Source organism: Agelaius tricolor, unplaced genomic scaffold, assembly GCF_023055355.1.
Source record: "Agelaius tricolor isolate 1412-34295 unplaced genomic scaffold, bAgeTri1.0.p SCAF_10, whole genome shotgun sequence".
Lineage (NCBI taxonomy): Eukaryota > Metazoa > Chordata > Aves > Passeriformes > Icteridae > Agelaius > Agelaius tricolor.
Window position 1 is genome coordinate 28,399,858 of NW_027269270.1, and position 25,606 is coordinate 28,425,463.

General features: G+C 38.5%; 1 protein-coding gene across 2 annotated transcripts in view; it reads right to left on the reverse strand.

Annotated features, from left to right (window-relative positions):
* Positions 1 to 25,606, reverse strand: part of DPP10 (dipeptidyl peptidase like 10) — a 437,773-nt gene that overhangs the window by 168,399 nt on the left and 243,768 nt on the right. For both annotated transcript variants that reach the window (XM_071435373.1, XM_071435372.1), the window contains exon 3: positions 20,144 to 20,239. In XM_071435373.1, coding sequence (XP_071291474.1) covers positions 20,144 to 20,239 — 96 coding nt within the window. The remainder of the gene's footprint in view (positions 1 to 20,143; positions 20,240 to 25,606) is intronic.

The following is a 25,606-nucleotide window of genomic DNA, read 5'->3' on the forward strand; positions in this document are numbered from 1 at the left end:
TCCAAAATCTCTACAGTGCAGGGCCACATGCAGCAAACATCAGCTCCTATACCACAAATTTACTGCACCACTGACATTTTCACTTCAGCCACTTAATCACTTTGTTTCCTCCTGTCAGAAAATACTATTACCTCTCCAGCAAAATAATATTTCAAAATTCCCATTGGAAAGAGTAAAGCTAAAAAAACCCCAAATAACCTCTGGGAGAATCACCTACCATGAAGCTCCTCACTAATGGGGTAGCTCAACAAGATACTCACCTAAGGGTGCTCTCACTCATCCCTGACACATTAAATATGATGGAGTGGGGCTGTCAGTGCAGGGGTTTTACAGGCAAGTGTGGAGAGCAACTCCCAGTGCTCTGAGAGGAGAATTCAGCTCCCCACACTCCTGCAAGCACTAAGGGCTGGCTGTGACCTGTGTGCAGCTCTGATCCTGCAGCTCTGGACAACCAGCAAGGATCTCCACCTGCTGCATTTTGGGCACAGCAGCACAAAGAAATGGGACAGACTTTTCCATAGAGAAAAGCTAACAAGAGGCAAAGCTATGGAAACAGATTCATGCTCAGCCTCAAGGTAGATGTGACCTAAGTTTACAGGAAGAAAAGCAATGGGACTCTATTTTTTGGCAGAAACGCAGGATCTTGGTCATTTCCAAAAATCCAAGAAGCCAGCATCCATGAAGATATGCTTTTCTTCTCCATTCATAAGGTGAAATCACAATTTCTATAACCTAAATTATTAACTCTTATGCTGCTGGAAAAAAGCAATCCCTGCCCTGTGTTTCAAGTGCATGGTGGAAAACAAGAGTTTTCCTGAAATTTTTCATTTCTTCACACAGCTCTGTAATTTAAAAATGAGACTAACTTGCTTAGGCAATGTTGACCCTGTAGAAGAAGAATATTTCAGTCTAAGTTTATTGTTAGAAAAAAATAATTAACCCTTGAAAGTCCTGGACATGTGTTGCTATGAAACCAAGGTGAGAGGCGCAAAACAAACAAATCCTGTGGGCAACTGGCATTTTCTGCAGAGCAATTCCCTTGAAATTCTTTCACAGATACTTTTAAAGGTTTACCATGTTTCTAGGCACAGTGCTTGGAGTCCAGCAGGGAGCAGGGCACAGGCAGTGAGCACTCTGACCTGGTTTTATGTTACTGTTGTATTTTCTGAAAAATCCCTTCACCAGGATTTCTCCTCCTGGGAAGCTGAGAAGCCTCAGAAAAGGATGAAAATAAGAATTATCTGATTGCTTCTCCTGTGTTTGCTGCTTTGGAATGTGGTCTGGAGATTGTTTACCAACTGGTCAATGTTTGATTGGTTTCATGTGAATTGTTTTTACTTAATGACCAATCACCATCAGCTGTGTTGGACACTGAGGAGTCAGTCATGAGTTTTTATTATTCATTCTTGTTAAGCCTTCTGTCTGTATCCTTCTCTTTCTTTAGTATCGTTTTAGTATAGTATTCTTTTAATATAATATAACATCATAGAATAATAAATCAGCCTTCTGAGAACATGGAGTCAGATTCCTCATCTCTCACCTCGTCCTGGGGACCTCACAAACTCAACACTTTCACTCATCCCATGGTTTGTTTAAGCAGCTCTGCCTGATTGGTGGCTGATGTGCACAGGAAAATTTAGTTTTTCAGGAAAACACCCTTTCTTGAATAACACACAGGGATTCCAGAGTTGGCTTTGGCTTTTACAGATTTCTCCAACTTAAACACATTTCTTTATGTTTTACCTAAAATTCATCATAAACTCATAAAGCAGCACATTAGGGCAGGGGAAAATATGGAGGCTCAATAATGAAGCTACTGAAATTCACTTGTTACAGCAATTCCAAGCAACCTGAATTCCCTCAACATTCCTGTCATTGGTTAGACAACAACCACTCCTTTTTTTGCACTGAGTGCTAAATACTGGCATTTAGACACTGACAGACAGGTGTACATGAAAAAAAGGTGATTGGAAAGTTTCTGTCAGCAAAATGGAACTGCAGGTCTAAATAGTGCTGTAAGATATTATTATTCAAAGATGCCATTAATTTATGTTTTGTACTGACTTGAATAATTTTTTTTTTTGCTTTTAGCTTTTTGGGGAACTGCTTATTTAAAAATGGCATGCAAAGAAGAAATTACTATGTACTGAGGCTTGGACAAGAGGTGGCTCCACTCCAGTAAAACGTATTTAATCTTTCTAGAGCTTCATTCAATAGAAACAGGAGTGTGTGAGTACATTCTTTATAAAAGCATCACCATAATAAGCACTTTTCATGACATTGAAGTTAAAGCTGCCCATCAATTACCACGCACTTATAAAAAATAACTTTCTACTAGAATTTGAGCTTAAAGTAATCTTGTTAAATAAAAATAAGTCTCATGCAGTGTTGGGCACAAGTTTAAAAAAACAACACAGTGTTCAGTACCTAAAACCCAAAAGCTAATACACAATTGCTATTGGGTTCTTGAGTATCCCTCCTCTTTGCATCAAATCCGGAAAAAAACAGCACACACAGAAACCTGTTTTGTTGTACCTACTGTAAATGAGAACATTTGGGCTTTATCAGAGAAGTTATGCAGCACCAATCTTTAATCCCAGTCCATGAAAGTCATCCACCCCTGTGATTTACTGCAATGCTTCAGGATCAGCCCTGTGGCACCTCTGAGCCACCAAGAGATGAAGCAGGCAAAAATCATTAAGCAAAAGTTCTCCTCTCCTTTCAAATCAATTAAATGGCCATTGCAATGAGTTTAGCACTCAACTGCAAATGTCAGTCTAGACATACCACAAACATTTTTTGATTGCTCTTGGTAATCAATTAAGCCCAATTAAAAGAGATCAGCAATGCAGCCAAATCCTGGAGGATTTAATATACATATAATACAAATTGAATCAGCTGGTTGTTTTTTTTTATTTTTAATTAAACTTTACTCTTTATTGCTACCCAGGAGTTTTGGGTTAAATAATTTTATTGTTTTACAGAAACATTTTGCAAGTCTGGAATGTATTTCTCTCAGGGTTTGGTACTGCAAGGCAGTCATCACTATAATATGCAAGATGTACAGAGATAAATCACTCTAACAATGCTCATGATGGATTTCCCAGGCTAATCAATATTCCTGGTGAGGAGGAATGTCCTGCAATAATAAAAGCACAGGAAAGGGAGCAAAGAAAGCTGAATTCACTTTGCAGAAACACTCCCTTCCCACGATGCTATGAAAATTCTTTGAACTTAAAAATGAGAGAAGATAGACCAGCAAAGACATCAAGAAAGCTTTTATCCTCCTCTCTCAAATATCTTCTCCCCTGATCTCTTCCTCCTGCAACTTCCCCTGCTCTGCTGAGAATCAGCTGCATCCCAACCCCTCCTGGAAGATGCTTGTCTCATCATCTCATTTCTCTCCCTTTAACAATTCACACCACAGAACAACCCTTGAGCAGAAGCACTGCAGCCCTGCAGGGTGAAACAAAACTCCCCTGTGGGATCTCAGCACATCGTTCCCGATGTCCAGAGATGCCAGGAGAACCCCTGGGGGTCTCGGAAATCCTGGAATGTTGCCAAGAGTGCTTGGTGGCTTGATTTTGATCCATCCACAGAAGTGACAGCAGTTTGAGGACATGAGAATCACTTTAGAGTGAAGGGTGTAAAAGGGACACATTTAGAGGGTGAGATATAGACTTTAAGGTTTTTGGTACAGGGGGGTTATGGAGACAAGATGGAGGGATCAGGGCGTGTCTCGTTCTTCTTTCTTCTTCTTGTCTTCCATCTCCTGGGGTGATGTTGGCACTTGGGGATTGGTTTATGGTGAAGGTGCACTTGCTAACATGGGTGAAAAGTATTGGAGAATAAAGGTAAATATCATGTACATAGATTTTAGTATAAAAAGACACGACCGCCCCGTGGGTGGTCAGAGAGTGCCTGTGGCTGCCTTGCAGATCAGACCTCTGTTGGGCAGACAGAAAATTTTGTAGATAAGAAACAATAAACAATCTGAAGACCAAAAAGCTGAAGAGTCCAGACTCGTCCTTTGAATCGCGCCCACCAAAGAACCACCCTACCCGTGTCGGGGCAGAGACAGACAGACGGACCCGACACTCCCCCAGGAGGGCACCTGGTGCATTTCTGGCCCCACAGAGCAGCTGGGCTGAAATGAAACCCCCCTGTCAGCACACAGGGTGGAGCAGATTCCCTCTGACAATCCTCTCCTGCAGGCTCACCCCTGCTCATTGACACAGACACAGCCTGAAGCATCAATCTGCCACCATCTCCACCTTGGAAATAGGGAGTTGGCAATTCTCTTCTCTTTTCTTCAGCTACTGCTTTCATTTCTTTCGTACTATGCCTTAATTTCCTCATGTCAAACCAGGGATAGTGATTGTGCTTCTCATTGACAGAGCACAATGATAAAGAAATGGAGATGATGCAGATCTTCACTGAGGTCATTATTTCCATGACTCCTGCTCAGAGCAGCAGCTCTTTTTGCACTGATGCAAAGGGAGGAACTGCAGCCCACTATCAGGTAGTGACTTCCTAATCCATCCAACTTGGTCTCACAGAAGGACTTTAGAATGAAAATATGCATTATAATAGCCAGGTTCTCTTTGAGACCATGAATTATAGTTGTATATAGCCCTCAGTGCAGAACCAAACAGAGATTTACATCACACTCCAATCTTCATTCAAGAGAATTTTTAAGTTTACATACACAGAAAAAAGAAAAAAAACAGGCTCCTAACTCAGGTATGAAGGTTGATTTTATGGAAGAAAAAAGTTATTTTTTCTTTAGGTTATAAATCTAACATACCCATAACCACAGAGAGAAATCTTGGTTTCTGAAACAAAAGAAAAATTATTTAACCCTAATCAAACATAGTTTTTGTAGGCAGACAGAGGTCTAGATGAAATTCATTCATATATAACACGTATATTCATACACCATATGTATATTCATAAATCAGCCTCAATGCAGCTTGTTCCTATTTTAAATAAAAGCATTTTAATCCATTCTCCAGTGGTGTTGAAGCACAACAAAAGCAAGAAAATCACAGACCAAATATAAATATATATTTATATTTATGTTTATATATATATATTTTTATATATCCTGTTAGTGCAATTGATATATCATCCTCAAATTCCAAGCCAGAATCTGTAGTTAGGGCTGACAGCTCATCTGTTTCAGCACAACACAAGCCACTGAGATGGTCTTTTTCCATTCCACAGCTGCTTTAAAATAAGACAGAATGTCATCCTTAACTCTCAGTTTCTTCCCTTTGTCATTTCACATCACAGCTCTAATTTTATTTAAACATCCTCCTCTGCTGAGATTACATCTCTCCATTTGTTGCAATACAAATTAGAAAGATCCGTGCCAGCTCTCACCACTATCAGCAGAGTTCTCTCCTGGTGCCTTGATTAATTGCCCATTTTAACAGATGAAACAACAGAACTTAGAGTTTTGAGACTGTCTTTTGTTTGCATTAAGGGAGGAAATCTGTGTCCCCACAGAGACTTGCTCTTTTGCCATTACCATAATTACATGTTTTCAGACTAAACTATTATATCAGCACATCCACGCTGCTGCAGTGAAGGGTGTCAGGATTTTCATCAGCAGCTCTGCAGCCAGGTTGGATGGAGCCTGACTTCAGTCAGCAAGAGAAAATGTGAAACTCAATACACAAATATAAGAAATTTCTCTAAATGTTGAAAAAACTTGTACTGGATAATACTAAACTGAAGACAAAAAGAAACAGAATCCATAAAACAGAGTTGAATGTGTCAGGGACACACAACATCCAATAATAAAACTAAATTACACCCTAACCATAACCAGAAACATGCTCCCTCTTTCTGCCACACACTCTAGATGATGCATTTGACACCATCATGGTCCCTCAGGCCAAGAGCAGGAAAAAAACAAAAACAAAACTAACTTCTGGGGATTCCAACTTGTGGCAAAGCTGAGCTGCAAATTTTACACTGTTTGTGAACAAGAATGAATATGAGAAGTATCATTACATCCTTATTGATCTTGCTCAGTTCTGAGATCCATCAGCTGGAGTTTGAATGCAATTTGTATTCCTCCAGCCCCAAATAACTCCTGTGGCTCATAGGGAAAGTTCAGCCTTACAGAGGATTTGTCAGATGCCTGGGCACCTCCAAGTGTCACACATCAGGGAGAAGCAACTGAGATTAATATTAATAAGCTACTTTTAGGGAAAAGAAATAATCAGGTCTCTTTGGTCCAACTGATTCATCTTCTTTCCCTTTGTGCTGATCTTCTACACTTCCATGTCCCTTCAAAGAGTAAATTGCTTCACTGCTTTCAGTTCCCAGATGAACCTGCTGCATCTGCATCACCTTCAGTGTGAGTGACTTGCAGCAACAGCTCATCCTTGTTTTCCTCCAAGCCATTCACCCTCCTCTCAAGGGTTGTTTCCTGTTTGCCATCAGACTGAAGCACAGGATCCAGGGACAATTTATGTGTTTGCTGGTGTTTGTTGTTCTCTGCTCACAACAAGAAGATTAAGGCAAGGCATAAGGAACACAGCTCTCCTGTCTATCTCAACTTCAGCCAGGTAAAACTTGATCTGAGGTTAACCTTGACATTGATCAATCAAGGGAACAGATATTCAGCTGTCACCTAAAGGCAAGCAGGGAAAGAGAGAGACTGCCAGAAGGTAGATTACATATCTAAGAATTAGATGTGAGATGTCTTTAACTATCAATATGTCACAACGTGATTTCAACTGCACACAATACTCATATTTACAAGATTTCATGACAATGTGTCAGTCAACATCAAAGCATGCACAGAGCAACAGGGAACAGGGGAGAAATTCAGAAAAAAATTCCCTATTTCAACACTAAAGAATCTCTGCTTTCAACAACATCTCACATTTCCTTTAAGTGTTATAACTAATTGGAGTGTAGACTCTTCAAAGCATAAATGCATAACTCCCATTAGCACTAATGGAAGTTAGACACACTCATCAAAGGGAGAATATACTTCTATCTTTACAAAAGTAATCAGTGTGTCACAAAGCTGTATTTTTCTGAAGTTATCGTTTGCATGCTATGCAAGCTGAGTACAAAGGTTTGCATTAATTTAAATTCAGATTAAGCACTTAAAAAATATTTCTCCTTCACTGGAAGAACTGAATGCAGCAAATCAGTTTGCTATTATGTAAAAAAAATACATCACAAAATGCAGTAAAAATAATCACCTTTATAATTAAAGGCTGTCATGGTAAAATGCTTAAAAAAATCCATTATTGAAAGAACATTTCACTGCTGTTCTGGGAAAGATATAATCAGGCAATTCCTCTCTGTGGTGCTTTCTTTAACACCCTCCCAAAGAATCACTGTGAGTTCAGCCACCACAAACTCTTGCTATATCTTGATTATCTATCATTTTTTAGCAGGAGGATTTCTCTTATCATCTTTTGCAACAGGACAAGGGCTAATGTTTTGAAGCTAAAAGATGATCAGTTTAGATTAGAGGAAGAAGGAAGAAGTTTTTTCCTCTTTTTACCAGAACAGGCTGCCCTGAGAGGCAGTGGCTGACCCATCCCTGGAGCCATTCAAGGCTGGATGGAGCTTGGAACAGCCTGATCTCATTGGAGATGTCCCTGCTCTCTGCAGGGGGGTGACCTAAAGGAATTTTAAAGGTCTCTATCAAGCATTCTGTGATTCTATGGACACACAGCTAATCGTGCCTTAATAAAGATGGTGAACTGATGGAGTTTTAAAATGACAAATCAAGTTCTTATTAACTTTTTCTTTTCATTTATTCAGTAAATTCTCTGACAAAGCATTAAGCTTTATCCATCCTTGAGAAGCAGGGAAGGAAAAGGCCATCAAGAGCTCTGAGGGAAAGCACAGGAGATCTTAGAGATGCCTATCTCCCTTTTCTGACACTGTTTGTTCAGTAAGATTAATCTCCAAAAAGATCAGAGCCCAGTTCTTACTCCAGCACAGCCATCAACACTGTTTAATAAAAAAAAAAAGAACAAAACAAAACATAACAAAAACCTTCCTTGAAAAGGCAGGTAACAAACCATCTTTTCCTGCACATCAAACAGGTTTCCATGTGCTCTCAGCAGCACTGTCAAAGTCAGTGGCTGTTAACAGCCTCTCCACATCAGTTTCCTTATTTGCTAAAAAACCAAATCCTCTTCCTGACCCCTGAGCTCTTCACACTTGTCTAAATATTGACTCCAAAGCAAGGAACTCACTAAATTCCTTCACGTCTTTGAAAGAAAAAAATGCTACTTTAAAAACTCTTATGTTTAAATTAGTTTATATAAGCATCATAGTCAGTTGTGAGTGCTGAAAAATCAAGTCTTCCTGAAAAATCAAGATTTTTACAAGTATTTCTTTTATCAATTCCACAAATATAACATTGTAAACTGTTATTCAGCAGAGGCATCACATTTACCAGAAATAACAAAAACTCCTAAGCATTTTTTAAGCTTTAATTAAAAATTAATATCTGTATGTTCTGACTTGATTTAAGCCCAAATTTCCTTTTTTGAGTCACTGTAACAATGAAATATATTTTTAAAATATGACAGTGTGCTGAAGTTCACTACTAAAGGAATGAGTAGCTGCAGATACATCAGTGCACTCTGAGTTACTGAATGGAGTTGCTTGAGAAGTTTTGCTCTGAAGGTTTTTATGGTTATTAAACAAACAAGGAAGCAGAGACTAAAGCAGATACTAAGTCAATCTCCACTCTAAGAACTAGAATAACCTTCATCCAGCACATTACCAGTGTAGGGAATTAGGAGATGTCATGGTTTTCAGCAAAGGGACTCTCACAGAGCAGCCTGGAGTCAGGCTGTCAGTGATGCCTCTTTCCCACCCCCAGCTCTGCAAAGTCCTGCTCTCAGATAAAATCAAACCCTGCTTCAAATTCATTGTATTTCCTGGCCTTATCCAGAAAATCACCGAGCAAACAGAAAATAATTTATGTAAATTATTGAACATTCAGACTTGTTCAGTTTCATAATGAGGAATAAAATAAAACCCACTGTTAAATCAGAGTACATTTTAATCTAGAGGTGAGGCAATCAGTGGTTGTGTGTTGCAGTACCCAGGACAGACACATCCTAAACTCAAAAAGTGTTTGGTTAAAATTAATAAAAGATTATTTTGAAGATGGCAGTGAGTCAGAAAGGATTTTGTCCTGAAAGACATATTGTCTGCCTCTACTTCCACATGCAACTCATCAAACAATGATATGGCAATGGCAGCAACTCAAGTAAAAATTCATTTATCTTCACTTTCAGCTCTTTCTCTATACTCTTTGCCCTGATCTTAGCTAATTAGGTAAAAATATAATTTAACATTATAACTTCTGGAAGAATACAGCAGAACTGTTGCTGTTATTTCAAATATAGTAACATGCATGAAGTCAGTTAATCAAGGTCTTCAGCAGAAGTTTGAGTTTGAAATTGTTTTCAATTAACAATTTATCAAAATAAGAGCTCAGAAAATAGCTAGAGAAAAGGGCAGAGCATTTAAGAAGGGAGGAACATTTATGTAACATGTTACAAGACCATTTTAAATTGCTAAAAAAAGAAAACCTAACTTGCTGGAACAGTGAGTCCTTGCCTCTAGGAGGACAAGGTACAACACTGGGTATGAAAATGGAAAAAAAGATAAAAATTCATAGCTTACATAAATTTCATTACACGTGCAGTTGCCCAGAAAGCAAAGAATTAGCATCTACCTTTGAGGCACCTCATAACAGGAGCCCATTTCCATATCTCTGTACATCTGGAATCCATCAAGGATCAATGGAAATGCTGCAGATTATTATATTCACTCAGCAACAGATTCCATGAATGGAACATGACATCATAGTTTGGGAAATTTATAATGTGGTTTAATTTATAATATGGCTTAGAGCCTCCTTCTCTACATTGCCCATAGAGAGGAATAAATATTGGATAATGCAATCATTTTTATTCCAAATTAGAATAAATTGAAAACCTTATACTTCACTATTTTTTTAGTTAAAATATTCCTCAGAATTTCAAATAGAATATGTTGAAATACTTGTTTTTAAATGTTGAACTGTTCACTCCAATAATACATCATTTTTGCATGACTAAAATATTGTAGCCAAGTAATATCAAACACATTAAAATAACAATGTCAAAATGAAATTATTACGCCAAAGATAAGATTTCGACATTCAAAATTGAAAATCACATTGTCCAAAATGTGAGAAAGCTGAAGCAAACTATCTAAACCTTCTTCACTAAGTTTATACAGAAAACACTCCTTCATACAAAACCTGCAAGTGAACATCAAAAAGTATCAGAAAACATTTCTAACAAATGTATCTGCAGCCAACCATACTCGTCACTCTGAATCAGACATCTCAGTGACCTTTACAGTTGAGCTGTCTCAGCTGAGATCCTGATAATAAATTCATAATTATCTGAATCATCATTACAGAATGAACAGACCCAGTCTGGCAGACAAGACTCCAGGCCTGAGAAGAAACAAAGCTGCCTTTTGATCCCAGAGCCAGCTGCTCTAGGATGGGGTCAAAACCCACCTTTTGAAATTAGTCAACCTAATTCTCATGTAATGCCAGCCCTGCAATAAAACAGATTCTCTTGCTTCATGTATTGCTATTGCTCACAATGACAACCCAAAAGTCCTGGGTTTTCACAGCCACAATTTTAAAGTGCTTCGAATTTTTATTTTCAAAGTGCAACTTACAGGTTTGCAGAAAACTTTAGGCTTCCAAGTAGCTTCGGCTGAACTTAAAAATCAATATTCCACATGCAGAAGAAATTCAGTCAGTCCTATGCCTAAAGAATCAGTGCCTAAAGTAGGCTGCAAGTGCAGAAAGCACACTCTGCATCTCCCTTTGAGGCACAGTTAAATAAGATGGTCTGCATTCATCAAGGAAGTCTCAACTATGGACACCCTTCTCAAAGATATCATGGGAAACACAGGAAAAAACTGGGTTCAAGTTAAATGACTCTTAGCATGGGAGGCTGATATCTAAATTCTGTCTAAATTTCTGATTGATTCTCCCATTCCCCTGTTTGAGTAATAGTTTTTTTACAAGGTGCCTGGAGTTTAATTTATCTCGCTAAAGAGGTTCTGAGTTTGTACTGCAACATTAGTGGGTCAAAGCCAATCTATATTTACAGATGTGCAGAAACAATACATGGCTACTCCAATGATTACCAGCTACAAGTTTCTCACACAAATTGCCTATAAACTTTGTCAGATTGCAGAAACAAGCAAAGATCAATTTGCTTGGGGTTCCTCTCAACACTACAGTGCCACACAGACAGTATGGGGGACACATTGACTTCTACAGCAGTAAATTAAAAATGTAATTAAATCCAATTGTCAAAAATGCAATAATTTCAAGTTCATAGCACTGTTGTTCTCACTGCACTTCACACTTTATTGTGAGAATTGAACAGAACTGATGCACTTAATAGACCTTGAAAGAACCCCAAATACATGAGCTCAGTATATGTAGACAAATAAAATCCAAACATTCTTTCCCAAAAATACTAAAACCTAAACATACTAAACCTACCCAAGTCCTTTTGCATCACACTGAAAGAGATAACAAGAAAAATTGTTCAAGTGCCAACCACATTTTCATAAGAAGAATAACCCTGTCCTGGGCAAAACAGACCAGGAAAATGGATGAATGAGTGGCAAATGTGAGCCAGTGTCTATGAAATCTGCCACAATGGAATCAGTTAAAGAGAGCAAACTAAAAAAGGACTAAAAGTGATATAAATTTATATGTATATATATCTTCATAGATACAAACGTGTTTAAAAATGCAATTTTTATGGATCCATTATGCAAACATTTGAGCTAGACAGAATGGTATAGAAAGCACTGGTTTTACTGCCTCTTAATCCAAGAAAAAACATGAATGGACAACAAAAATGTAAGGATTAGCAATGTAAAACTTTGGCTTTTAGAGATACTCAGTTTAAGCACTGTACAGCTTACTTATGTGCCACAAAACACAATTGAGTGTTTGTTAAAGAATTGTCTAGAAAGAAAACCGACAAAAATTCAAGGATTTGGTTTAATCCATTTCCATAAAACCAAATCCTTGGTTTAATGGAAACCAGGCCAGCTGTGCTGCTGCTGCACATAGCTACAACTGCAGGTCATCCCCCTCCTGCACAGCACTCCTTTGAAGAAAATCCAACAGCTGATGAACAAATCAGAGCAGCCTTCAACGAGCCTTTAAGAAGGACCATGAAGCCAGCTGGAGGTATAAACAGCAGCTTCCAAAGGAAAAGTGAACAGGCCACCCCAAATCCATCCATCCCCTGGGGCAAGGGCTGCAGCTCCAGCTGGGCAATGGGTACACTTTGTGCTGGTGACAAGTGGGGAAAGCTGAACAAGCAGGCACAGGGTGGAAATATCACCCTTCATGTGTCCATGAGCCTGCTGGTGCACACAGATCCACCCCTGAGGTCTTCATGAGTAAGAAAAAACAATGTGGAGGTCTGGAGGGAGCTCACAAGTCTGCTGAGGAGCACCCACCATCTGTCACCATTCCAAAATGCTTCATCCACTGCTCAGCTCTGCTCATGCAACAGAAATATTCGCCCTGGGGGGCTGCTGCATCCTAGGAGTAATGATGTAGCACACTCAGTTTAGACCTGCTGATCACATTAAAGACTGCTGGCTTAGCCAGAAATGTGTTACTGAGGAAAGGCCTCCCTGTTCCACCAACATCACTATGGAAACTATGGGAATATTTAAACTTGCTCCTGCACTGCACTCAGGAGACTTTTGCTTCAATAAACAGGGAGAACTCAGATTTATTTAGTGTCTGGTCCTCTCTCCCAGGGGTTCACACTCAGAACTGATGTACTTAACCTTTCAGCATTAGGTTACTATCCAGAAATACTGATTAGAAAATGTAAATCATTCTGCTAATCTCTTTCAAAAGACACCTCGTGCAACAGATACACTCTCCCTGTGTAAATGTTTTCTAAGGATATCGATGTCTTTGTTAAATTCTTAATGCTTTGGGCTGTGGAATAAGTAAAAAATCAATAGGGACATAAATTTTAAGAAGGATTGCAATGATTAGCTGTGTTTTTGGCCATTGGTGGCAAAAGGTAATTTGATCTCCCACCAGCTGGAATATCTGATTTCATTTTTTCCTGACTTATGTCCCAGTCTCTGGATTTTGTCCCATACCTAGAGATTTCAACTAGCATGGAATCAGGCTACATCTCAAAATAAAATACAACTAGAAGTAAGTTGTTCCAAGAAGCAAGGACTCTTAAGGAAAATATATTTCAAGTATTCTGTGGAGGAAATACAACACACCTAGTAAAAATCAAAAACAAAATGTCAAAATAAAAAATGGCCAGAAAAAAAAAAAAATTTGCAATCAGTAATGGTGATGCTTGAGAGAAAACAAGAGTCACAGGATATTGCAGAAGTCACAATAACACAATATTGTCCTGGTGTACAAAGAATGTTGGTGAAGGAAGGGAGAAGTCATTTGCAGAATCCAGTGGTGACACAAGTTAATGGCCCTGAAGGCACAGCACTGTTTAATCCTTGTTCATGATCATTAACAGTGGCACCAGTATCGATGCAGCCACAGGGATTAACTGATCTGAGCACAAACTACCCTGATCTGCTTCTGAGGAAGCAGAAATGTGGCACCTTGGGGACATCAATTCCAGGAGAGCAGAAATGGGCACAGTCCCTGCAGCAGGTCCTGACAGTGTGGTGGGGCAGGGAGATCAGGTGAAACAGCCACTGAGTAACATTGTTTAAAGACTAGACCAGAGCCAAGAGGAAAATTACTGATTAAATTACCTCATTGTGGTACAAACGGTGGAAAAAAGAATTTTAATGAGGACAAAACACCAAACCAACCACCCACAAAAACTGAAACTAATGAGAAAATAAAAATTCTTCCTAAACCAAAATAGTCCATTGCTTGAGAAACCACAATTCCTGGAGCAAAGGACACCACAATGCACATTTTTCTTGGCACAGGGGTGGTACCTCCACAACCTTTCCCTGAATGACCAATTACCCACCCACAGCTGGCTCACAGAAAATCTTTAGCATAAGCACAAACACAGCCCCAAACTCCTCCATTCTGTTCCTTAACGAGAGAATTGAATCGCTCAATCTGTTTCACAAAAACATCGTTTAAATTCCTTTGTTTAAGAAGTTATTCTAATAAATCAGTGGAATGGTATCAATCAAGCCTTTTATTCCTCTTTTTAGCAGTTTCTGAGAGAACTATCAGCCAGCCTGGAGATGCTTTATGTATCTTCTCAAATTTTCTGGGCCTTTCCCAAACCATTGTCTTCAGACTTGGCAAAACTTGGGTGTGTATTTCACACAACTTGCTGGAGTTTAAGGAAACAAGAATTTCGGCTGAAAGCCTCCAAAGATTGGAGTGCTATCTTAGGATTTTTTTTTTTTTTTTACTTGTTCTTCCACAGGCTGCTTTTTGCAGCACAGAGAATCAAAGTGCAATCCCCCTCTGCTGCCTTTCAGAAATAAACTCTTCACAGAGAAGAGACAGCAAAACAACTCCCTGGCCTGGCTTCCAGCTCCAGGCTCTGCACAGACAGATTACAACAAAAAATGAAAGCTCTGTGCAGAGCTGGCACAGGTAACACTGAGCACACCCCTCTTCACTTCTGCCCAAGCTCCTGACAGAGCATTAGTTAATTAATTAATTAATTAATTAGCATCACAGCAAATTCACGGGCCCCTGCTACACCACCAGGGCTCTCCTGCACCATGGCTGCATTCCAGCCTGGCCACTTCCCACTCCCATCTCATTTAGGGGACAGGGAATGAAATAACTCCACTCTTAACATCCATCCTGATTGCAAGGGTAGCACCAACACACACAGATGTGTAATTCTTAAAGAGGTGTTTCTTTGCTTCTGCAATCCAACTCCATTTCTGGAGCAGAATCTCTTCTCTTACTGCTCAGTGGTGGATTATTTCTTGCACTTGACCCATATCCATTGACAAACATCACAACACACTCACCTCTGTGAAAACAAGTTTGTGTTTATCTCACACACAGGAAATGCTTCTTTTAAGAGGTGCCAAATGTTTTAAACCATATTTTTACTGCACAAAGTCGGCATATGTGCTACTGTGGAATCCAAGTGCTGTGCCTCCCAAACCACTTCCATTTCTATCATAAACCATTTAAAAGCAGTTTCCACCACCTTCATGCCAGGTTTCCCAGGCCCACTTTTTATTTTGTTTTTCAGGAGAGACAAGAGGCAAGAGAGACCCAAGGGAAGCTCCAGCAAAGGCCTCTGCCTGCACATTTCACTCCCCAGGTGACAAAGGCGGTGCGCAGCATGAGAAACGTGCCAGGGACAGCCACAGATGAAATTATGGGCAGACACTCTCTCAGTTGCTCTTTAAGGAAAGAAAACATGTTATGAGAAGCTGAAGTATTATTTCTTCAGCCAGGTAATATCTTTCCATGTAAACTATAATATACAGTCTACAAAACATGACCGTGAAACCATCGGTCAACTGTAAAGTAAAAATGCTACAAAATTATATTTTTTTCCTTTTTTTTTCTTTTTAGAGACTACTGAAAAAATAAATGTTCACAAAATAAATGTTAAGAGCAGAAAGATTTCCCCCCTAAACCAGTTCCATGGTTTCTCTGATGTTCAAAAAGGGGTGTCATCACCTGTTCTCTTTTCTCCTTGCTATATGAAAATAAAAGATGCACACATCAGAACTATCAATTAATTAGCAAATGACAGTTTCTGCTGAGGCTAATACAGGAAATCCAGAAACACCATAAAAACACCAAAATAAAACAATTAAATAAAGTTAATGCAAAGGCTTGAGTTAAAAAAAACACCTGGTGTGAAAATATTTCTGACTTGGATGGAGTGGTTTATTATAATGTCCAAAGAAACACATTAAAACTGTAAAAGGGGAAGACACAAACAAAAAAAAAAAAAAAATTGAACAATCTTTGCCTTGAAAATATATATGTGTATTAAAAAATTATTTGCTTTGAAAATTAAAACTGAACAGGGTGTGCCTGCTGGGACTGCTGGCACAACCTTGGATTTTATGGTGGAAAAGGTGATAAACCTAATTCCAAAACAGGGGTTTACAGTAAGAGAAAACAAACACAAACACATACACACAAAAAACACACACACACAAAAACACCCACTCTTTATTAAAATATATGAAAAATCCTGTCACTGTGCTGGCTATGCACCCATCTGCCAGTGCCACCAAGGAGCCAGTGCACTCCATCACGTACAGGAAAGATTAGCAAAGAATGTCTGAACAGAAAAAAATGCAAGCAACTCATCTATTTGAAGAGGAATACACAAAAATATTCTGAATTTTATTGTCATTAACAGCTATAGCCCCTGAAACAAGAGATGTAAATACAGACCTCAGTAAAAGAATGCAAATCTGTTGAGTCCTCAATATTTCCCAAAGGGCAGCACACACATTTCTAAGTAACTTGAGAGAAATTGGGAAAATATCCTGAAAAAATTCTTCCCTCTGCCCCAGTGAGCTGTCAGGTTCAACCTGACACATTCACATTCCTTATTCGCTGGCAGCATTTGAAATTCTTATTTCCTATTAGAAAACCTGAAGATCAATAATGCTACAGGAAGATGTACTCTTGTTTAAGGTCTCCAAAACAAACCAGACAACTGGAATGCCTTCTGAAATTAAACACTTTTCCAGCTAACAGGGATTGGACTGGTTAATGGTTGTGTGCACTCTCCACCATGTCCTTTTACAGCCAAAGCAATCAGATTTAAAGCTGACAAAGCTTAGTGCCCTACTAAGTTACTTACAACAAAATTACTAGCTACCATCCCTATTTTCTTATTCTTTCTATGAAAATTCTTTCAAAGAGGAAAAAAAAAATCCAAGTCAGGTTAAAAATATATATATATTGCCTTTGAAATAAACCAAAATAGAACGAAAAAAGTGAAGGGAAGATAAATCTGGATATCTGCACAGGTACATCTTTACATACTATATAAAATGGGAATATATTTTGTCAGTTATAAGACTAGCTTATAGTGTTTCTTTTATTTTCTTCAGCAACTTCTGATTATCTCAGATAAAGACCAACATCTCCTCTCCACCTTTAGACATTTGCATAATTATTAACTTTGGTGGCAAGCCCATAAAATTGTGGACTCAGTTTCAAGCAGAAAAGGAAATGGACTGTAAAAAAAATCTGCATTTAAGGGCTGCTCTTATTAAAGAGCATTCTAGAAATAGCTGCATGAGGATGGGGTTTGTAGTGGAGGAGATTCCAAACAAGGAAGAAATAATGCAAGATTGGAAGATCATGTCAGAGAAATGCAAAGATCAGTAGGGAAAGTTTCATTGAAGGGCAGCAGTTAAATCCCAGGCCTTACCTAAGGACACAGCGATTCATCCACCACTTGAAATCCTTCAATCTCTCTTTTTGTTTTTCTACAAAACATGCTCCAGACAGACCCTGAAGACACTGCTTACCGTAGGAGCCACTTTTCCATCTCTATTCCTACCCCTTCCCAGGAGGGAAAGATGATAAAACTTTCAGATGGATACAAATTATCCCATTCCAAGAGGAGCAAGAGGTAGTAAGTAGCTATTTATTTTCTGCTAAAATCGTCCTGCTCAGAGTTCACTTATCCTGCCAATACCCAAAGAAAGTGCCAAATGCTCCCCTCCAGCTCCACAGTAATAAATCTGAAGTTACATATTTCATTTTCCATGCATATAATGCCATCACTGCAGTGCCACAGTGCCAGGAAATAAAGTCTTAAAAAATAAAAATAGAAGCAGGAAGCAGAAATGCTGCTTTGCAAGACTATTCCTTGGGGTTTTTTATTGCCCAAGATATTGGTTATCATTAACTATACTGGCTATTTAAAAAAAATAAAAAAATATAAAAAAATCCCAAAACCTATACATATTTTTTCTGTGTTTATCAAAAATACTAAACAATTCATAATTCCTTAATTACCCCCACTATTTCTTTATTTCTAATACACACACATACTCTGATAAACAAAATGTCCTTTCTTGCCTCCTTTTTTTTTTGTACTATTGAACTTCATTGTTTCTTTGGCCAATAAACTCAGGAGAACAGCTGAGTTTAATGTAAAAAGCTTACAAGTTTTCACACTGACTCAGAAAACCATCATTGCAGAAAGACTGCATATTAGTACCAGTGTACTATTAATAAAACACAGGGCTCTTCTCTAATAAAGAGCATTTCTAATATTATTTTCAAGAGATGGAAAAGTTCATACCTGTACAATCTCAGAGCTTTTAGACTAGACTGCTTACAATAATTTTTTACATGATACAAATTATATTTTTGCATGATGCTAATAAAATTCTCTTTCTCTGTAGGAGCTTTTTAAGATGGATTTTGAAGACCACAGGGAAAACCTGTATCCAAGCAAAGGTTTAGCATCAAATTCTGCATTTCTTTTTTACCACATCTGGAAAACTCATAAAAGAAGCTTTGCTGTTATTACAGGCTGTAGAAGAGAGTTAAGAAATACAATTATCTACATGTTTTATAGCTTCACCAATATTTAATGTAGCTCCATCCACAACCTTTTAGTTTTATTGTCCTGGGATTTGAAATTAGGATCATTTTTATGCATAGAATATTATGCACATGTTATGAGGAACTACTAGAGCTCTTAGGAGAATAATCTCATGGATTTTTTAAGTAAGAAGAGTAATAGATGGAACCAGCATAATGATGTTCTTCCACTATGTACTTACCTGCTTTTAGTTACCCCTTTAGTTTACAATACTGGGTCTGGGATACCTCTATTTGACAATTAGGAGCAGGGTTTTTCAGATAGGGTGGGGTCAGAAGCAGCTGTTTTGTGAATTTAACAGAGAACAGAAAATTGAAAACCTGCTTTTATGATTTCATTAGCAAAAACACAAGAAACTGCTCCTCTTGGCAACAGAACTGTTCCAGCTTTACCCAGTATCAATTTTGTGGTTTTTTTTTTGCACTGATTGCAGACAGAAACCAGTCCCAAGAAGAAACTAAGGGCAACCCAGCAGAGGTGAGAGGAAACTAAAGTGAGTGTCCCTTCTCTTAGCCCTAAACTAATGGCTAACAAATAACACCAGGGCAGGTGCTGAAAAAAAAAAAAAAAAAAAGATTGACCATACTTTTCTCCTTTTTATGCTTTTTCTTTTAAATGCACTTATGTTTATTATACCCACTTCATTCTTCAGAGTTTATCACAAAGCAATAATTCAATCACACAGCTCCCTGCTAAGTAAAGCAGTTCTAGTTATAGCTGAATGCCAAAGGTGATATAATGGAGCATTATTTCCATGCAAGGTCATTCTGAATTTACACACACAGCCACAGCCTGCCAGACCCCTGCCTTGCACAGAGCACTCCACAACAGTTTTGTCTTGCTCAGTTTTGCACAAATCCTGTTGTAATTCCTTTGATACAGCTGCTACTGCACTGCCTGTACATTTCTTACAGAGAGAAAGTGAACAAGGCATGGAAACAAAAGAGAAAAGGAAGTCAATGAGTTGAAAAAAGAGTTTGAATTAGTTTTCCTTAATTACGTTAAAACTGCTTAATTTTTTGAGAACTCTGTATGCCATGCATACGTTTAATAAATTAGAATACTAAATACAATTTGTAGTCATCAGAAAATTACTATGACTGTACAGATATTGAAATATTCAAGTCTTTTCAAGATGCAAAGAGAACCAGTTCCCAGACCTCAAAGTTCAGATATTAAGAGTTGATTTTCCTGTGAATCCACAAACAAGATCCAGTTCTTAAATACAATTCTTCATCATTGCTTCCAACTGAGTCAGGAGCATGAACAGATAATTTTAATGGGTTTCTACTAGACAGACCTTTAAAATTAGAAAGCTACTTCAAAAATTAATGAAAGAGATGTGATTCAGAGCAACAAGGAAAACTGGGACCCTGGCCAATTTCAAGAGGGTTTGAAATTTTAACTGATTTTATTTTTTTTTTCCTCAGTGACTGGATAATATCATTCAAGACTTAAAATTTTTACCTAGTTTCAAATTAAGTGAGAGCTTATAAACTTACCATTAATCCATTTGGCTTCTGGATTATGAACTATGAACTCTTTTCTGAAGAGATCTTCCAAGGATAATCTGTTTTCTGATGAATTTGCAAGTTCATCTAAAATAAACACAACAAAATCATTTTAGATAAAGATTGGAAACAATATATTGTATTGTTCTCAAAACACTGGAATTATAGAACCATGGAAACAATACTTTTACTTGTTATAAAAAAAAATAAGAGCAAGGTATCGTTTTTGTTTAGTAAAGCTTCAGGAAACAAAGAATTGGTTTTGGACAGGAAAACTACAGGATTTAGTGTTTGGCTATTTATTATATTGGGACTTTCAGAGCAAAACTCTTCCTTACCACTGCCCCACACCACAAAAAATTACAAACAACACCAAAATTTCCTGACAGCCAAAGGATGTTGGCCACATTGAGTACCATACACTGAGAGAAACTAGATAAAAAATTCCTGCAAGAAAATTTGGAACCAACTTCACCTATTCAACAAATTAAAATAAAATTTTAAAAAAATTTACATGCACATTTCATAGCCTGTGCTTGCTTTCTAGTGACATGAAAAACATAACTTGGTTAGCAGCCTTGTGTTTGTCCCAAACATGACCCAGGAATATTGTGCTCCTGAACATTAGCCAACATTGACTTACAAAACCAAACAAAATAAACCAAAATTATTGTCCTGCATCTAAAATCATCTCCACACTTCAGAAAACTAAAAAAGAAGCTCTGCTAAATATCAGTGTTCTTGTGCTGGAAGCTATAAAAATAAGTAGATTCAATAGTGAACTGCTGCACTAACAGTGGTAATGTTGAACCACTGCTATTACAGCAAAAGTTTTAGTGTCAAAAGACAAACCCACCAAGTTTCCAAGCAATAATCACTGGCAGCAGCTTGCACCTCACCTGACTGCTTTAGGCTCTTTAGGACAGCAGCTGCCAAAAGCTGTGCTGGTTGTTGCCTCTGCAAAAAGATGCACCTGTGCACTTCCCACACAACCAGCCCAATGCCCTGCCAGGTTTTTAAAATAATTTTGTGTTCTTGGGCAGGTTACCATAAATTATTGCACTCTTTCTCTTCTCTATGAGCTTTTCTTTCCTTCTCCTTTGTGGTAGGCAGATTTTGTCCTTACTGGTATTAAACAGTGCTCTGGTGACAGACACATACAAAGAGAGTATCTGCCATCACAGCAGTCAAGCATCTTTGTTATCTTTGTGTCAACTCATGATGTTACCAGGACATTTTTAACAAAGAAATTTGCTTTGTAAAGGTCATATCCTGTCATACATTTTGGATGAAAATGTGACCCTTCAAAGAGAATAAATTCAATCAATAGTTTTGTTATTGGTCTTTATTCAGCCAAATTTCTCAATTAGAGGGCCAGCAGAAAGCCTGCTGGAATCAGCAGCAATATGGTATTTTTGCCTTTAAATGTCAACACTGCCTGCTGCAGCCACTTCAGCTGATATTAATAAAGGTGCATCCTTGGTGTCCTGAAAAGAAACTCCCTTTTAATGCACATGATGAATTTACAATAGACACAAGGCCATCCCAGCTGCTCACTCCCCAGCTCTGCTCCCTTTTGCATGTTGCTCCCTGCCAGGTGGCAGCAGGGCTCTGGGAAGCACTGACCCACTGCAATCAACTCTCCTTGCACTTCATGTCTTGTAAGGATCCTCCCTCATAAGACAAACATTCTAATCCTTAAATAAGCTTTTTTCCCCTCTTCCTACCTTCCAGGAATCAAAATAGTCTGTTTAGGTTTGTTTTTATTTTTCATCTGCCAGTCCAGCATGGTTCACAACATTCCACTTGCAGTCTTACTGGGGCTTTACAGCAGAGCAACATTATCTCTCTTGATTTATACCTAATCCCTCTGTTTACACATTGTGGGACCTTGTTAGCTCTTGCTCCTGCCACACACTGTGTTTTATCCTCAAAGTGAGCACATGTTGTTATGTGTGCTCTGTTCAGCTCCACAAACACCTTCCTGTGTCTTCAGAACGCTGCTTCTGACTTAGTACCAGACACTGGGCTCTCCTCATGCTCATTATCCCCTTTCTCCACAGCCTTGTTGACAGCCTTACCCTCCACAAGCTGTTTTCCATCACCTGTTTGGATTCCACACACCCTGGTCCTGATGCTGTTTGTAATTCCAAATGTGTTCCCCTCCTAACCTTACCTGAGTCTGTTTCCACTCATTTTGGCCCTTTATTTCCTGCCACTTTGCCAACTAGCAATGAAGCTCACACAAGCTGTTATGCTGTCAAAGATTGCCTTACCTATGACAGATTTTTTTCCAACTGCTTAAATAAAAATCACTAAAACAATATATCAGCTGAGTACAGAGAGGCTATTAGAGAAGAAAGGAACACCAGCTCTGCTCTCTGTTTGCTATCACATCCCTGGCAAGAAATCTCAATATAAATTGGATTTTAAAGTAAGTTTTAAATTATGGTTTGCATTTATCAACTGAAAAAAATGGCATCTTCAAGCAACTTTATAAGATGTTTTAGAAGTGTTTTTTTTTTTCTTAATGGTAAATTTTAACCAAATCAGAGTCCTGTTTGTAACCCTTAACTCCACCTTTGTTCTCTGTCAACATCTCAGATGTTTATCTATATAGATGTTAACATCTGGATGTTTATCTATAACAGGATGAATTACACATCCTGGGAACCCTCAAAACAGCAGTGGGTTCATCTCTATTGAGCAAATTAGTTGTACCCCACCACGTTTATACTTAGAGGCAGGGGAGAACAGGAGGGGTGGCCCTCTGTGCCAGGGACCAGCTGGGATGGATGGATGGATTGGATGGATTGGATGGATGGATGGATGGATGGATTGAATGGATGGATGGATGGATGGAGATGGATGGAGATGGATGGAATGGATGGATGGATGGATGGATGGATGGATGGATGGATGGATGGATGGAGATGGATGGAGATGGATGGAATGGATGGATGGATGGATGGATGGATGGATGGATGGATGAGGTGACCTGACCTTATGGTCAGGATTAAAGAGGGCACAGGGACAGGTGACATGATTGTCTCCTTGGTGGCTGCTACAGGCCGCCCCAGTTGGGAGAGCAAGGGCAGTGTCCTCACACCCACAAGCCCTGGTCCCTGTGGGTGACTTTGGCCACCCCAATATCTCCTGGGGGACAGCACAGCAGGGCATAACCAACCCAGAAGGTTCCTGGAATGCATTGTTGGTAACTCTTCTCCAAGTGACAAGGACATGGACCCCCTGGAGCAGGTCCAGAGGAGGCCACAAAGATGCCCAGGGGGCTGCAGCATCTCTGCTATGGAGCTGGGGAGGTTTGAGACTGCTCAGCCTGGAGAAGGCTCCAGCAAGACCTTAGGGCACCTTCCAATACCTAAGAGGGCTCCAAGAAAGCTGGAGAGGGACTTTTGGGCAGTCATGGAGTGACAGGACAAGGGGAAATTGCTTTAAACTGAAAGAGAGCAGGTTTAGATTGGGTGTCAGGAAGAAATTCTTCCCTGTGAGAGAGGAGAGGTCCTGGCACAGGATGCCCAGGGAAGCTTTGGCTGCCCCATCCCTGGAAATGCTCAAACCAGGACAGAGCTTGGAGCCACCTGGGATAGTGGAAAGTGTCCCTGCCCATGGCAGGGGGGTTGGAATGAGATGATCTTTAAGGTCCTTTCCAACCCAAACTAATCTCTGATTCTAGGATGCATTTGTTTCATTTTAAAGACTTCCTTTTACTACTTTGCATTATTACATTACAAAATAGCCTAATATCTCTTTTTCATTCCCCTGTAAATTTTATTGAATTATTCCTTAAAGGAATGATATTTCCAATGTTCTCATGCTATTTACCACAGATTTCTGTATTTTGGTCTGAAATTATATATATATATATATATATATATATATATATATATATATATATATATAATGTCTATATGTGCAGCAAATGACACAGATTACAGAGACACAAACAAAATCAAATGCTAAAGACTAAATGACTACTTCTTAATTGTACATCCAATTAAAAAGAGTTCCAATACTGGCATGTATTAATTCAAAGTGACAAACCTGTTTATGCTTACTAAACTAGAAGGCTCCAAAACTTGAAATTAATGGCCTTGCTACTTTTCACGAGTTTATAGGATATTATTTTTGCAGGTTAAATATAGTCTAAACACCTCCTAAAATTTGCCTTCTAACTTAGCAAATAAAACTAATAATTATGTACTGTAGTATGCCATTAACTGAAACTCCCTACTGACTTTACTGTGGAAAAAAAAGGTTTTATGCTCGAAATTAGGATAAAGGCTTGATGTTAAATGCCATCTGAAAAGTGGAAAAACACTTTCACTAGTAAACTGCATGCAAGCTAGCAGGTGTAACTGGGAATTAGCATAGCTCACTTTGTGTTATCATGACAAAGGAAGAAAACTTGCCAGAAAATTGTTGGATATCAAAACCTGCCTGCCAATTTACACTAGCTACAGGGAGCCTATACAGAATTGAACAGAAACCTGAAAATTCTTGCACTGAATATCCACATCACCAAAGGAAAAAAAATAAATCAAGAATAGTAGTTTGCTTTCTTTTCCTTTAAGATTAGTATGAGAGAGGGTATGGAGAAGTTGATCCTAACCCTGAACAGTTTATTTACTGGACATAATCCAAATAGATTCTCTTCCCAGAGCTTGATTTTACTCAACCCTTTCCACAAAAAGTCTTTTTCTGACCATTTGTCTGACCTAAATGTTTTCTAAAGTAATTTTTCTGAAAAAGTGTCTTTTTTTTCCTGTCATGTGTGAGTTTTCCTTGAATCTCTGATTAGGCAGGTGCCACTTTGCTCAACAGCAAGTGCACACATCAGCAGGCATGCTTTAAATACCAACATCAATATCTCAGTAATCAAGTCCTAGAAAAAGCATTTGAGTCTCCTACACCTTCAGAAACTGTAAGTTAACATGAAGGTAGAAATACTGACAGTCCCAAAAGGAAAAAAACAGCTTTAAGTATTGTGGCAAAACACCTGTACAGGGGAGGCCAAATCCATACAACTCTTAGGCTGTTCTTAAATGGTTTTTCATATAAACCTTTAAGCTGCTAATACTTTCAATTGAACATTTGTCAGTTTTGAGATAGAGATCAACAGTGGCTCATCAGATAGGTCTTCACATAATTCCTACAATGTGGAACATACTGTCATGATGCAAAGCAAGAACAAGCTGATTCAAAGGCAGGAATGATTTAAAGGCACTGATATCTAAAAATCTACCCAAGACTATTTCAGTATATGCAGGTGTGAGATGAAACCTCAAAAGCATAAAATAGAATAAAAGCAGCAGAAGAAAGCTGCCTGTGTTATATTTATACTGACATACAAACCAAATGATGGCATCTCATGGATGTCTCTGCACTGGCCACTGATTCCCAATATAAAGATATATTTATAAGATTATTTTCAAG